Source organism: Artibeus jamaicensis, unplaced genomic scaffold, assembly GCF_021234435.1.
Source record: "Artibeus jamaicensis isolate MK-2021 breed Jamaican fruit bat unplaced genomic scaffold, CSHL_Jam_final contig_384, whole genome shotgun sequence".
Classification (NCBI taxonomy): Eukaryota; Metazoa; Chordata; class Mammalia; order Chiroptera; family Phyllostomidae; genus Artibeus; species Artibeus jamaicensis.
Window position 1 is genome coordinate 353,665 of NW_026521810.1, and position 17,298 is coordinate 370,962.

A 17,298-nucleotide genomic window follows, 5' to 3' on the forward strand; every position below is an offset into this window, starting at 1 on the left:
ATTACAGAGATGAAAGGGAAGATTAGAGACCTAAGGAAATGAATCGAGGATCAAGACAACATGACAACAAAATTAATAGTAACTTTAAAGCAGCAAAGTGTGGAACACACATCTAAAAACTGAATTATTAACTCAGAGGAAAGAGTTATGAACAGCATGGAGAGTGCAACTGAAAATGACAGATAAAGAAAATCAGCAAGCACTGAAAAGCAGACCAAATCTATCCACCATAAAGTATTTTTAAAAGATTTTATTTATTTAACTTTTTTATTGTTAAGTACAGTTGTCTCCATTTTCCCCCTACCACTCCCCCAACCCCAGCCATCGCACTGTCCACCCCTGATCCTAATCCCCCCTTTGGTTTTGTCCATGTGTCCTTTATAGATGTTCCTGAAAACTCTTCCCTCTTTTCTCCCCATTATCCCCTCTCAAATCCCTTCTGGTTACTGTCAGATTGTTCTTAATTTCAATGTTTCTGGTTATATTTTGCTTCCTTGTTTGTTTTGTTAATTAGGTTCTACTCATAGGTGAGATCACAACATGAAGTACTCTTGATGTGGAGAATTTAATAAATGGAATATGCACTTAAAATATAATACATACACAGAATCATATAAGAAAATTCCTGAATTAAATAAATAAATCTGCATATTGAACAAGCACATCGAGTTCCAGAAAAATTTAACACAATGTCCTCAAGAAAGTAACAAATCATAACCATGTTACTAAACTTCAACAATAAGCACACAACCCAAAAGGGGGAATAGAATCAGATCAACCTGAGGTTTTTCCCACTGCCATGTTAAACACTGAAAGACACCAGAGCCACAGCCAACAAGCTCTAATATATGGCCAGAGACCATCATAGCCAGCCATGGTGTCATCCAAGTTCAAAATCAAGGGACAAATATTCGCAAATATGAATTATTATTATCGGAGGAAGACAACAAGAATCTAGCCAATGAAGAGATGAGCCTATATAAAATATACCTGAGTGGAATCATTAATTTAATTTAAATAGAAGACTGAGTCAGACAATGATGGAAAAAGTCTGGTTCAGAACAGAATGAAATTATAACACAAAATTAATAACGGAACTTTTCAAAACAAGAAATCAGAGAAGCCAGGGAGGAGAAGAATGCTGGCTTCCTTGTCCTTTGGAATAGGGAGTTGGTGAACACTGCCAACACTGAAACTTTCTTCTAAAAAGCCACAATTCTAACTTTGTAATGCTTTCAAAAATATCGCGCGTAAATGAACTGTTTAGAAAATAAGTTCTCTCATGTTAAACATTTATCTGAAGTTAATATTTCTTTAGCTTCACTGTTGCTTTGCTTTTATTGAAATCAAGTAAAACCTTAATACTTTTATGAGAAAATAGCACTGTCAAACAAGCTGCATTTTTATAAAGGCACTTCTATCCTTCTCCATAGCTATCCTTGTACTGTCTAAATGCATTATAAAACTGTCAGAAATGATGGGAGCCCAGTATGACCAGAGGTCACCTGAAATAGCTAGGATGTGGAACCAGGGATCATTTCTGCTTTGTGCCTTTCAATGTTAATTGTTGTCTTTATAGTGAACATGCACCATTTTTATCATTTTATGCAAATACAAACTAAGTTTGTCTTAATTTAAAAAACAAAACATAAAGAACTCAAAAGGAAACATGCTGATATGTTAACAGCAGTTAGTAATAGATGGTGTATATAGATGATAATATTCCTCTTTTTATGTTTTTCCCTGAAAAAAGAATCCAATATTACAAAAGAATGTGAGGTGACAATGCAAGTCTACAGTAGTATTTTAAAAGAAAAAGCAAAACCAAAGAAATTCTGTGTATATGCAGAGATATAGACAGAAGAGTGATTCACAATGGATAAAGGGTTATAGATGATTTGTTTTTCCTTTTATCTGACCTATTTTTTAATTTCTGGAAAGTGAACACTTACTATTTGTGTAATAAAAAAGGTATCTCTTCATTTTGGTTTTTAATAAAAGGGCCTTCTCAGATGAGGATTCCTGGCTTCTGAGACACTTGAGTGGTGAGGGGGAGCACTGGTGGGTGCCTACAGGAGGGACTGACCCCGAATGGATAGGATGAGAAGGGATACCTAAATTACCATAGTGCCTAGCAGCCAATAATTCAATGCACATGTGGAACAAGGGAGTGTGGGCTGCCCCATGTCAGACACAGATATTTTCCCCATCACAATAGATATATGCACCTAGGATCACGTTTAGGTTAGACACAAGAGTAAGAAGCAAATGGCTCAATTCATAGTCAACAATATACAGCAGCCTGGAACAACATACCACTCAAAAGCCTGGCATGCCCCAGGTAAGTTGTCCAAGCTTATTGCACTTATGTACTTTTGATGATTTAAAAAAAAAGAGTTCAAAAGATCAGATGAGGCTCTCGAAGGAGTTACCTTCAAGCTCCACTAGCATGCATGCTCAGATCTTAAGGTTTGAAGATTCCAACTGGAACAAAAATCACCCCTGGCTATGGCCCAGTAAACATTGGATCCAGTCAGGAACTTACCACATGCTATAGGAAAATAAACCTGGGACCCAGGAACTTGAAGCAGAATTCGAAATGGAGCCACCCGTGCACTGGAATCCAGCACTGCGTCTAGAGCACCTACCAGGCGACCTTCAAAAGAAAGAAAAGAAAGGGCGCCTCTAAGTACAAGGACTAACTCAGCCAAGCAGCTAACCTACTCAGATTTCGTATTAAAGTAGTAGCCCCTTTATCCAGCAGATGGCTTTTAAAACCCCTCAATCATTTATAATTCAGAAGCAAACCAGTAAAAAGGCAAAAACTAAGCAGCCTAAGGTATAATTGTTACACAAAACCATGCACCCTTTCCTCCTTTTAAAGTCATTAAAAGGGACAGATCAAGATTGTTGTAGGGCATGAGGTGTACGGGCAGTTGGAGCCTAAATAACATGAGGAAGGCACCCGCCAGGGAGGGAACAGTGGTAGCAACAGAAGGATTAATCAGATAAGTGAATATATTAAGAATAACAGCAGTCAGGTTTCTCAGTGTTGGAAAAAGAAGTTGCAAATATGGAAAGAAACTAGAAGGAACCTCGTGGCATTAAGATAGCAGTTGGACATACTAGACCCAGTTGGAGGTTAACTCATTTTTATACAGTAGATTTGTATAAAAAGAAAAATAGGCAACATGTCAATGAATACGTCTGTGTACACATGATGCATACATATATACATAACAGACATATAGTCCCTAGCTCTGTCCACTGAGAGTTTCTCCAAGCAAGCATCCTTTTAGCAGTGAACACAACTTGCTCCCAGATTTTGGCTTTTAAATACCATTCCTTATATCCTGACTGGTGTGGCTCAGTGGTTTGGGCTTCATGCTGAAAACCAAAAGGTTACAGGTTTGATTCCAGTCAGGGCACATGCCTAGGTTATAGCCCAAGTTACCTGTTGGGAGAGTGCAAGAAGCAACCGATCAATGTTTCTCTCACACATCAATATGTTTCTCCCTCTCTTGCTCCTTCTCTCTCTCTAAAAATAAATAAATAAAATTTAAAAACAAATAAGTACCATGCCTTATTGGAGGAACCAGTGCTCCTTGGAAAAATGGTCAAGGGCTGGAGCAGGAAAAGTACAAGATGAACTTGTATTATTTTATTCTACCAGGAAGTATAAAGAATAAAGGAGACATGTCCAAAGGATACAGAAGGCAACTTGAAGGGGCTTCCACTGGCCAAATATTACACAATTTGAGCATCAAGTATGTTCTCATGGAGTTAAACTGGAAATTAATAACAGAAAGATCACTGGAAAATCCCCAAATATATAGAGATTGATCACACTTCCAAATAACACCTGGGTCAAAGAAGTCTCAAGAAGAGCTTTTAAATATCTGAACTTAATAAAAATGAAAGTGCAACTTACAAAAATATACGTGACTGAACGAAAGCAGTGAGTAGAGGGAAATTTTATAGCAATAGATGCATAAAGAAGGAACTAAATATCAGTAATATAAGTTTCTTCTATAGGAAATTATACGAAAAAGAGTAATTTGATCCTAAAAAAGGAGAAGGAAAATCATAAAAATTGAAAAGAATCAATAAAATTGAAAACAAAAATATAAAGAAAAAATAATAAAAATATAAAGAAAAATTAATCAAAAGCTGTTTCTTTGAAAAGATCAATTAAATTGATAAACCTCTATTTACACTAATGTAAAAAATTGGAGAGGAGCTCCAACTGCTAATATCAGAAATTAAGGAAGGGAGTCATCACTATTAATAGTAAAAGGATAATAAATACAATGAATGGCCCAGGCTGAGTAGCTCAGTTGGTTTAAGCATTGTCCCCATAAAGCCAAGGCTGTAGGTTTGATCCCCAGTCAAAGCACATAAAAGGACCAATGAATACATAAACAAGTGGAAAAATAAATTGATGTTTCTTTCCCTCCAAAATCAATAAATTAGAAAAAAAGATAAATACTATTAACAACTCCGTGCCACAAATTTGATAACTTACATGAAATGGACCAAATCCTTGAAAGACACAAATTACCAAAACTCATACAAGGAGAAATAAACCTTTTAAATAAGCCTATACTATTTTAAAAACTGAACCAATTAGTTGCCTGCCAAAAAATAAAAAAGAGAAAACACCAGGTATAGATGGTTTCAATGGTGAGTTCTACCAAATGTTAAGGAACACATGAAAATAATCTCCATAATCTCTTCCAAAAATCAAACAAACAAAAGCAGACAGAACACTTCCTACCTCATTTTATAAGACCAGCATTATCCTAATACCAAATCCAGATAAAGATATTATAATAAAGGAAAACTACAAACTAATATCTCCTGTGTAAAAATCCTCAATAGCTCTGGCTGGGTGGCTTAGCTGGTTGAAGCATCATCCTGTACATCAAAAGAGTGCAGGTTCAGTTATTGGTCAAGGGTACATACAAAAGTTGTATGCAGGTTCAACCCCGATTGGGATGTGTACAGAGGCAACTAATTGATGTTTCCTCTTACATCAATGTCTCTCTCTCTTTCCACCTCCTCCTCCTTACATCACCCCCCTCCCTCCCTCTCCTACTCTCTCAAAGACTGATGAACATGGCATCAGGTGAAAATTCCAAAACAAAAAAAATCCTCAATAAAATATTAGCTAACTGAATCCAATAATATACAAAGAGAATTATACACCATGAACCAATGGGACTAATCCAGGTATGCAAAACTGGTTCAATATTTCAAAATCAATCAAGGTATATTATATATATCACATCAATAAGCTAAAGAAGAAAATCACATAATCATATCAATTCATGCAGAAAAACCATTTGGTAAAATCTAACACCCATACATAATTTTAAAAAACTTTACCCGGACGAGAAATCAAGAACTTCTTTAGCTTCAAAAGGCATATCTACAAAAACTCTATAGATAAGATGATATTTAATAATGACAAACTGGATACTTTCATGCTAAGATGAGGAACAGAAATAAGTATTCAACATCATATGAAAATGGTAGCTAATGCAGTAAGACAAGAGGAGGAGCCCTACCCTGTGTGGCTCAGTTGGTTGAGCATCATCCCACAAAGTGAAAGATCACCAGTTTAATTCTCAGTCATGACCTAGATTTTGGGTTCAGTTCCTGGTCAGGGCCCATTTCAGATGCAACCAATTCAGGTTTCTCTCTCCTTCCCTTCCCTTCCCCTGTCTCTAAAAATAAATTTAAAAATTATTAAAAAAGAGGAGGAAATAAAAGGTACATAGAAGGAGAGAAAGAAATAAAACTGTGTTTGTTCACAGATGACACACTTGTCTTCATGGAAAAATCCAAAAGACTCACCACCATCAAAAAAATTTACAGAATTAGGGGAGATGGGGCCGGGGGGGGGGGGTTGGGATGGGAGAAATTGACAAAAGAAAACTGTACTTGAAAAATAACTAAATAAATTTTAAAAAATTAAAAAAAATTTACAGAACTAATAAGTAAGTATAAAAAGGTTGTAGTACACAAGATTAACCTGACAATTACTTTCCTACATACCAGCAATGAGTAATTGGGACTTCAAAAAAAATTAACACCACTGATAATAACAAATGAGATTTTTAGTAGGTGGAATTCAAAAAAACAAGATGTGTAGGATCTAGACACAAAAAACTTTTATCGATTTCTTGATAAAGAAAATCAAAGACTCCTCCTTGCCAGAAGGGATGCTGCCTGATTCTTGCAAGAGATGCAAGACTAATGGATTACTTCATAAGCCAATTACATCTTCAAATTTACTCAGTTGAACTTTTTTTTGACAGCTGTTACTGTGATCATTAAGCATGAGTAGGTGGGAGCTATGAACACCAGTACACTGCTGGTAGAACAAACCCACCAACAAAGGAACCACCAACAGAAATAATGAAAGAAGGTGAAGGAGGGAGTGGAAGCCACACTAACAGCAAACCACCACCAACCTGCAAATACAATTAAATGGTGGAGAAATTACCCAGATAAATCAACTGAATAAGAGCAAGAGACAAGACTCAAAACCTCATACACACAGAAGAAACAGCTTCAACACAACCTGTCCACACCTGCACAATAGCCTACAAGACATGGTGGATGGAGTAAGCCTCAGTTAACAAGGTGGAGGAAAGGACCCACCAAAGACAGAACTAACAACAATCAAATCCCAAAGACATACAGAGAGCCAACATAAATGACAGCCCCAGACCAGCTCAGAAGATAAAGACTGCACCACTGAATCTCACAAGTCTTCTACCATAGAAGTTCACACTAGAAACAAAGGAAATCAGGACAGATCAATTTAAGAAACAGAAGCTAACAAGAAGAGTCTCACAAATAATGGGAAGAAAAAGAAACAATCCCCGAATGAAAGGAAAGAGGAAGCCTCAGAATTAATGCTAAATGAAACAGAGGCAAGTCAACTATCAGGTACTGAATTCAAAGCACTGGTTATCAGGAAGTTCAAAGAGCTCACAATGAGCTACAAGAAACTAAAGGGGAGCTACAATGAACTCACTGCAAACTATATCAACATGAAAGAGAAAATAGAAACTATCAACAAGAGCCAAGAGGAAATAAAGAATACAAGTTCTGAACTGAAGAACACAGTGAAAAGGATCAAAAGCAGGATCAATGAGGCAGAAGATTGGATCAGTGAGCTGGAAGACAAGGTAGAAAAAAAAAGAGATACAGCAAGAAAAGGAAAAGAAGATCAGAAAATACAAAGGAGGATTAAGGAAAATGCAGGACAATGTAAAAGGTAATAATATACGTATAACAGGGATACGAGCAGGAAAAGAAGAACAGCAAGGGATACCAAACCTATTTGAAAAACTAATGATAAAAAACTCCCCTATTTTTGATGAGAGAAAAAGTCACACAAATCCAAGAAACAAGAGTGTCCAAATCAAGAGGAACCCAAAGAGGCCCATTTCAAGACACATCATCATTAAAATGGCAAAATTCTAAGACAAAGACAGAATCTTAAATGAAGCATGGCAGAAACAGGAAATAACATACAAGGGAGCCCCAATAAGGTTAGCTGCTGACTTCTCAATGCAAACATTCCAATCCAGAACAGAATGGCAAGAAATGCTCCAAGTAATGAGAAGGAGAGGCTGGCAACCAAGGCTACTTTGCCCAGTAAGGCTCTCAATCAAGATAGAAGGTCAAATAAGGAGCTTCCAAGACAAAAGAGGTCTAAAAGAATACACCTCCATCAAACCAGCTCTGCAAGAAATGCTAAAGGGAATGCTTTAAGGAAAGGAAGGAAAAGAGACAGAGAGGAACACAGATACAAAAATGGCAATGAATAAGTACCTATCAATAATAATCTTAAACGTAAATGGATTAAATGCTCCAATCAAAAGACATAGAATAGCTGAATGGATAAGGAAGCATGACCCACACATATGCTGCCTACAAGAGGCCCACCGCAGAACAAAAGACCTACAGAGACTGACAGTGAAGGGATGGAAACAAATTTCTCAAGCAAATGGACAGGAAAAAAAAGCCGAGGTAACAATACTCATATCAGACAAATTAGACTACAAAAAAAAAAGGCCATAAAGAGAGACTCAGGAAGTCACTTTATAATACTCAAGGGAAGAATCCACCAAGAAGACATTAACATCATAAATATATATACACACAACATAGGAGCATCCAAATACATAAAGAAAATCTTACAGGACTTCAAGAAAGATATTGACAGCAACACAATTATAGTAGGGGATTTTAACACCCCACTATAACAAATGGACAGATCTCGCAAACAAAATATTGACAATGATACTGTGGCATTGAACAATGCCCTACATGAAATGGACTTAACTGATATATATAGAGCCCTTCATCCCCAAAAAAGCTAAATACACATTCTTTTCAAATGCACATGGAACACTTTCAAAAAGAGATCACATGACAGGACACAAAATAAGATTCAATAAATTCAAGAGACTGAAATCATACCAAGCATTTTCTCAGATCACAAGGGACTGGAACTAGAAGCCAACTCCCCCCCCCCCAAAAAAAGCCAAAACATGCAAAATCAGGGAGATTGAATATCATGCTATTAAACAATAAATGGGTCAAGAATGAGATTAGGGAAGACACCAGAAGTTTCTAGAAACAAATGAAAAAGAACTCACAACAATCCAAAACTTATGGGACACAGCTAAGGCAGGCCTGAGACAGAAGTTTACAGTGATACAGGCCTATCTGAAAAAGACAGAAACATTTCAAATAAACAACCTGACCCTATGCCTATAAGAACTGAAGAAACAACAACAAAGACAGCCCAGAGCAAATAGAAGGAAGGAAATAACCAAGATCAGAGCAGAATTAAATGACATATAGATTAAAAGCACAATTCTAAGGATCAATAAACCCGGAGATGATTCTTTGAAAAATAAACAAAATCAACATGCCTTGAAGCAGACTCATCAAGAGAAAAAAGAGAGAGGATCCAAATAAACACAGTCAGAAATGAAAGAAGAGAGATTACAACTGATTCCACAGACATACAAAGGATTGTAAGAAGTTACTACAAAGAACTATTGGCGAAGAAATTTGAAAACCTAGGTGAAATAGACAAACCTAGAAAAATCTAATCTTCCAAAACTCAATGAAGAAAAAGCAGAAAGCCTAAACAGACCAATACACATGATGAAATTGAAGCAAGAACAAAAAAACTCCCAACATATAGAAACCCTGGACCAGATGGTTTCACAGGAGAATTCTACAAAGCATTTAAGGAAGAGCTAACCCCTATTCTTCACAGACTATTCCTAAAAACCCAAGAAGTTGGAAGAATCCCAAACTCTTTTTATGAAGCCAGCATTATCCTAATCCCCAAACCAGATAAATACACAAGAAAGAAAAAAAACTTCAGGCCAATTTCGCTGATGAACATAGACACTAAAATCCTCAACAAAATACTGGCAAACTGCATCCAGCAATACGTTGAAAAGATCATACACCATGACCAGTGGGATTCATCCCAGGGATGCAAGGATGGCACAATATTTGCAAATCAGTAAACGTAATACATCACATAAAGAAAACAAAAGATCCTACTTGCAGCCAAGATGGAGGCATAGGTAGACACACTGTGCCTCCTTGCACAACCAAAAGAAGGACAACGACAATATAAAAACAAAAAATAACCAGAACTGACACAGTACTGAACTGTATGGAAGTCTGACAACCAAGGAGTTAAAGAAGACACATTCATCCAGACTGGTAGGAGGGGTGGAAACAGGCGCACAGGGAGGGCTTGTAGCAAAGTGAGAAGGGGCTGGAAAGTATTTGAAGTCATGAAAGACAAGGACCTGCATCCAAGATTGCTCTATCCAGCAAAGCTTTCATTTAGACTGGAAGGGCAGATAAAGTGCTTCTCAGATAAGATCAGATTCAAGTTCATCATCACCAAGCCCTTATTATATGAAATGTTAAAGGTATTTATCTAAGAACAAGAAGATAAAAAACATGTACAGTAAAATAACAGCAAACTCACAATTATTAAAAAACCACACCTAAAACAAAAACGAAAGGAAACTAAGTAAGCAACTAGAATGGGAACGGAACCACAGAAACGGAGATCACATGGAGGGTTACCAACAGGGAAGTGGAAGGGAGGAGAAGGAAAAAATACAGGAAATAGGTAGCATAGATGGTACGTAGAAAATAGACAGGGGGAGAGTAAGAACAGTATAGGAAATGTAGAAGCCAAAGAATTTACATGTACGACCCATGGACATGAACTAAAGGCAGGGAATGTGTCTGGGAAGTGGTGTACAGGATGGAGGGGAGTGAACGGGGGAAATGGGATAACTGTAGTAGCATAATCAGTAAAATATATTTAAATTATTTTAAAGATAAAAATCACATGATCATATAATAATGCAGCAAAAGCATTTGATAAGAAGATACAGCACCCATTTATGATAAAAACACTCAGCAAAGTAGGAATAGAAGAGCATTCCTCAACATAATAAAGGCCATATATGAGAGACCTACAGCCAACATACTCAATGGGCAAAAACTTTTCCCACTAAGATCAGGAACAAGACAAGGTTGTCTACTTTTCCACTCCTATTCAACATAGTACTAGAAGTCCTAGGCACAGCAATCAGACAGGTAAAAGAAATAAAAGGCATCCAATTGGAAAAGAGGAAGCAAAACTGTAACTGTCATTGTTTGCAGATGACACGATAGTGTACACAGAAAATCCTATAGACTCTGCCAAAAAACTGCTTGAACTAATAAATGAATTTGGCAAAACAGTGGATACAAATTCAATATTCAGAAATCAAAGGCACTTTTGTATACCAACAATAAAATATCAGAAACAGAAATCAGGGGAAAAATCCCATTTGATATAGCAACAAGAAAAATAAAGCACCTAGGAATAAACCTAACCAAGGAGGTAAAAGACCTGTACTCAGAAAACTATACAGCTCTGAGGAAAGAAATCAAGGAAGACACAAACAACTGGAAGCATTTACAATGCTCGTGAATTGGAAGAATTAACATCATCAAAATGTCCATACTAACCAAAGTAATTTACAGACTCAAGGCAATACCTTTTAAAGTATCAATGGCATATATCACAGATATAGAACAAACATTTTGGAAATTTATATGGAACCATAAATGACCCTGAATAGCTGCTGCAATTTTGAGAAAGAAGAACAAAGTAGGAAAGATCACAATACCTGATATCAAACTGTAGTATAACAAGGTGACTGTAATCAAAACAGCCTGGTACTGGCATAAGAACAGACATGTGGACCGATGGAACCGAATAGAGAGCCCAGAAATAAATCCAAGTCTCTACAGTCAATTAATATCTGACAAAGGAGGCAGCAGCATTAAAAGGAGGAAAAATAGCCTCTTCAACAAATGGTGTTGGGAGATCTGGACAGCTACATGCAAAAAAAATGAAACTCGATCACCAACTTACAGCATACACAAAAATAAATTCAAGGTGCATAAAAGACTTAAATATAAGTCATGACACAGTAAGTGTCCTAAAGGAAAACATTAGCAGGAAAATCTCAGACATTCTATGCAGCAACATACTCACTGATTGGTTTCATAAAGCAAGGGACATAAAAAAAAAGAGTAAACAAATGAGACCTCATCAAATTAAAAAGCTTCTGTATGGCTGAAGAAAACAGCATTAAAATGAAAAGAGAACCAACTATATGGGAAAACATATATGCCAATGATAGATACCTCAGACAAACATGTGGTCTCCAAAATAAAGAGCTCACATGACTCCACTCCAGGAAGACAAAAAAAAAAAACAATTAAAAAATGGGCAAAGGACTTGAACAGACACTTCTCCAAAGAGGACATACAGAGGGCTCAGAGACACACGACAAGATGCTCAGCATCACTAGCCATCAGAGAGATGTAAATTAAAACCACAATGAGATACTACACCATACTGGTCAGAATGGTCATCATAACCAAATTAACAAACAAGTGTTGTAGAAGATTTGGAGAAAAGGGAGCCCTAGTGCACCACTGGGGGGTTGCAGACTGGTGTAGCCACTGTGGAAAACAGTATCGAATTTCCTCAGAAAACTAAAAATTGAACTACCTTTTGACCCAGCAATTCTAGTGCTGGGATTATATTCTAAGAGCCCTGAAACACCAATCCAAAAGTGAACCCCAATGTTCATAGCAACACAATTTACAATAGCCTAGTTCTAGAAACAACCTAAGTACCCATCAATCAGTAAATGAATGGGTCAAAAAACTATGGTACATTTATACAATGAAATACTATGCAGCAGAGAGAAAAAGGAGCTCCTACCATTTGCCACAGCATGGATGGAACTGGAAAGCATTTTGCTATGTGAAATAAGCCAGGTGGTGAGGGACAAATACCATATGATCTCACCTCTATCTGGAACATAATCACAAAAGAAAAAAGCAAGCAAAATATAACCAGAGATATTGAATTTAAGAACTATTTAACAATAGCCAGTGAGGAGGAGAGTGGGAACAATGAGGGGGTAAGGGTTTTTAGGAACTACTGTGAAGGACACATGGATAAGACCAAGGGTGATGGTGGAAGCAAGAGAGGGAGGTGGGTTTGGCTAGAATGAGGGGGAGTGGTGGGGGGAAAATGCAGACAACTGTAATTGAACAACAATAAAATAAGTTTTAAAAAAAATCCAAAATCTGCCCTGGCTGGTGTAGCTCAGTGGATTGAGCACGGGCCTCAAAACCAGAGGACTGAGGTTCAATTGCCAGTCAGGGCACATGCCTGGGTTGCAGGCCAGTTCCCAGCAGGGAATACATGAGAGGCAAATATATATTAATATTTCTCTCCCTCTTTCCTTCCCTTTCCCTCTAAAAATAAATAAATAAAATCTAAAAAAAAAAAAAGATGCTTCTCTTTAAAAAAAATCCAAAATCTAACTAAAGAGATATTACATATTTATGAATTGGAAGATTCAAGAATGGAAAATGAGCCCTGGCTGGTATAGTCCAGTGGATTGAGCACAGGCCTATGAAGCAAAGGGTTGCTAGTTCGATTCCCAGTCAGGGCACACTCCTGGGTTGCAGGCCAGGTCCCCCATAAGGGACTCATGAGAGGCAACCACACACTGATGTTTCTCTCCCACTCTTTCTCCTTCTCTTCCCCTCTCTCTAAAAATAAATAAATAAAATATTTTTAAAAAGAATGGAAAATGACAATTTATCGCATCTTGATTAATTTATAGATTCAATGCAATCCCAATAAAAAAACCAAGTAAGCTATTTTATAGATATTGACAAATTAATTCTAAGGTTTATATAAAAAGGTAATTACCTAGAAGACCCAAAACAATACTGAAGAACAAAGTCGAGAACTCATACATTTTAAAGACTTACTAGAGAGTTACAGGAATCAAGATGGTGTAGTATTAGGAGGAGAGCAAAAGGAGAGACAACACTGACATCTGCAATAGTGTCAATGATAAAAATAAAGAGAAAGAATTCCTGCCAAGATGGAGGTATAGAAAGACAAGCTTTGCCTCCTTGTACAAACATAAGAAGGATCACAACTAATCTCAAAATAAATACAACCAAAACTGCCAGAAAACAAACTGTATGGAAGTCCAACAGTTTTGTTAAAGGAGTTAAAGAAATATTCATCCCAATGGTAGAAGGGGTGGAGACAGGGAGCCCAGGCAGAGAGGACATGGTGTGACAGCAGCAGGGGCCAGCAGAATGGGTAGTCCCAAATTCACCTGCAGTGAACAAAAACTGGGAAGGACACCCAAAGAGCGAGCTATCCCATTTCCAGACCAAACCACACAGCCCAGGGTTCCAGCACTGGGAAAATAAAGCCTCATAAACACTACTGTGGGTTGGTACAGCGTCAGAACCAGCAAGTTTCCCAGGAGAGTCCATTTAAAGGACTCATAGAGCCCTAGAACATATGCAAACCCACCCACTCTGGGATTCAGCACTACAACAGTAGCTAGAAGGGCACTAGTTACATATGGAAATGGGGAAAGTGACTGGAAATTGGGTGAGAGCCAAGCAAGAGGTATTGTACCCTCTCCAATCCGTCCCCCACATACAGCACCACAAAAAGGCAAAACCAACTGCTCCACCCTAATACCTAAGCCTCCACCCCTTACAATGTAACAGGTGCACCAAGACAGAGTCAAAGCAGGTCTACCCAATACACAAAAACAAACACAAGGAGGCTGCTAAATTAAGGAGACAAACAAATATGTCCCAAAATGAAAGAAGAAATCAAAACCCTATAAATAGAACTAACCGAAATGGAGATAGTGAACCTATCAGATGCAGAGTTCAAAACACTGGTGATAAGGATGCTTAGAGATTTCACTGAGTACAGCATAGGCATAAGGGAGGAAATGAAGGCTACACTAAGTGAAATAAAGAAAAATCCCTAGGGAACCAACAATGAAGGCAAGGAAGCCAGTTAAAATCAACTATTTGGAACATAAGGAACAGAATGAAGAATTAAAAAAAAAAATGAGGAGAGAATATGAAGACTCTGGGACGTCTCCAAACAAATCAACATCCAAATCATAGGGATGCCAGGAGAAGAGAAAGAGCAAGAAAATGAAAACTTATTTGAAAAAATAATGAAATAAAACTACCCCAATTTGGTGAAGGAAATAGGCATATAAGTCCAGGAAGCATAGAGAGTTCCAAACAAGTTGGACCCATAGAGGGCCACACCAAAACACATCGTAAGTAAAATGCCAAAAGGTTAAAGATAAAGAGAGACAGTGCTTCTCAGAAAGGTTTCTGGAATGAATAAAGTTCGAGAACCAAGGTTCCACTATACAGTCAACTGTCTTTGGCAAACAATCAAAGGTAATTTAGTGGAGAAAGACAAGACTTCAATAAATGGTTGTATAATAATTGAACATCAATATACAAAAAAAGTAAAGAAAACTAAGACACAGATCATAATGGATCACAGACCTAATTGTATAGTATAAAACCATAAGATTATGGAAGAAAATATATCATGGAAGAAAATAAAAGAGATAATCTAGATGACCCTGGGTTTGGTGATGAATTTTTAAAAACAATACCAAAACATGACCCATGAAGAAATATTGGTAAGTTATATTTTATTAAAATGAAAACCTTTTGATCTGCAAAAGACACTTGATAGAATCAAAACACAAGCCACTGGCTGGGAAAAACTGTTTGCAAACACATATCTTGGCCCTCGCTGGTGTGGCTGAGTTGGCTGGAGCATTTCTAACACTGATGCTTCTCTCTCTCTGCCTCTGTCTCCCTCCCTCCCCTCTCTATAAAAAATTTTTAAATGTCCATTTGTTAGGATTCAAAAATAAAACACATATCTGATAAAAAAAAACTGGTACCCACAATATACAAAGAATTGTTAAAAGTCAGTAATAAGAAAAACAATCCCATTAAAATAGGCAAAAGATATGAACAGACACCTGGAAAAGATACAAAGATAACAAATAAGCATATAAAAGCTGCTCAACATCATTTTTCACTAGGAAATTGAAAACTGAAACAAGATACTATTGGATACTCATTAGAATGGGAAAAAAACCCATACATGACAATACCAGTTGCTAGGGAGAATGTGAGCAACAGGAACTCATTCATTGCTATTGGGAATGCAAAATGGTATGGCCACATTGTTAGGCAGTTTGTTAACTTTCTTGCTAAGCTAAACACAGTCTTTTCATACCATCTGGGTATTCACCCAACACATATGAAAACTTCTGTCCACATAAAAACCTACCCACAAATGTTTAGAGAAGCTTTATTTCTAATTGCCTCAAACTGGAACCAAGTAAGATGTCCTTTAACAGGTGAATGGAGAAGGATTCAGTGATAAAAAGAAGTAATCTCTCAAGCCATGAAAAGACATCGAAGAACCTTAAGTGCAATTGCTAAGTAAAAGAAGCCCTCCTGAAAAAGGCTACATTCTGTATGATGCCAATTAATCTGAAAAAAGGGAAAGGTAAAGTTACAGCAAGGATAGAAAAATTGGTGGCTGCTGGGAGGAAGGGGTAATTAGTTAAACATGGGTAAATTTTGTGTGGTGAAACTATTCTGTCTGATACTGTAATTGTGGATACAGAATATAACAATATGTATTTGTCAAAATCCACAGAAGTTTTCAGCATAAAGGAGGAATCTTAATGTTTTCAAATTTTGAAAAAAAATCATTTATCAGGTAACCTTCAACCTGATGAAAATCAGGTGGAAGGATACGCAACTGAATGTACAATGTTACCCAAAAAATCTAAGTGTATTACAAATGTATGAAACAGAGAAGTGAAGGTATTAGAGGGGAAAAAGTGTTGACCTAGGTAACTTTGGAAAGGAATGGAGTCTATAGGAAGAAAGGCCAAAGAAGTGTACATGAGTAATGTACTCCACCAGGTATGGCTTAACAACTCTGACTATGCTACACATGTATACAGAAGTGAACAACTAAGAGAAAGGATGGCAGAGGGTGAGAGCTAGGTTTATAGCTGGAGTGAAAATTTACAAATAAGTAAGAGAAACAAAAAATGATTTATACATTAATGAATTAGAATCAAAGATAAGGGTATGAACTCATGTTTAGTCTACTATAGACACAAATGGATACATGTGGAAATACTTGTAGATGTATATACAAGGGTTATTAGCATACATGCATGTATTTCCTTGCTCTGTCAGCTGAGAGAGTCTAGAAACAATGAGTACAGCCAGCACCCAGATCTCGGTTTCTACCTTTCTCCAATAAAAGGATCCAGGGCTTTTTGGAAAAATGGCTGATGCTAGAACTGTACCAGAAAATATACAAGATGAGCCTGGAGCAGCAGAAAGTAAGGAGAGCTCTAACAAATCAACAAATATCATAGTATGGAAGAGGGGAGTAGGGTTAGTTAACCTTACAGTGAAGAAAACTGACAAACTAGTTTGTCAAGACCAATATCAAAAGTCAAAAATCACATTAATAGGATGTACTCTTCATATGATGCTGTAAGAATAGCATTTTACCTCTATTCTTCCTCTCAAAAACAATAATCCCAGTCTAATCATGAGAGAAACATCAGACCAATTCTAACTAAGGAACATTCAACAAAATACCTGACCAACTCTCCTCAAAACTCTCAAGGTCATTAAAAACAAGCAATCAGAAACTGTTACAGTAAAGATGAAGACAAAATGTAGCAGGAAAAAGACATAGAAATCTGAACACAATAAGGTTAATAATCATTGTATTTCTAACTGCTG

The 17,298-nt window shown here is 37.0% G+C and overlaps 1 protein-coding gene across 3 annotated transcripts in view; it reads right to left on the reverse strand.

Annotated features, from left to right (window-relative positions):
* TBC1D8 (TBC1 domain family member 8) overlaps nt 1-17,298 on the reverse strand; it is a 157,763-nt gene that overhangs the window by 75,366 nt on the left and 65,099 nt on the right. For 2 of the 3 annotated variants that reach the window (XM_053664682.1, XM_053664681.1), the window contains exon 2: nt 2,546-2,656. The exons of the other annotated variant lie outside the window; for it this stretch is intronic. In XM_053664682.1, coding sequence (XP_053520657.1) covers nt 2,546-2,656 — 111 coding nt within the window. The remainder of the gene's footprint in view (nt 1-2,545; nt 2,657-17,298) is intronic. 3 annotated transcript variants of the gene reach the window in all.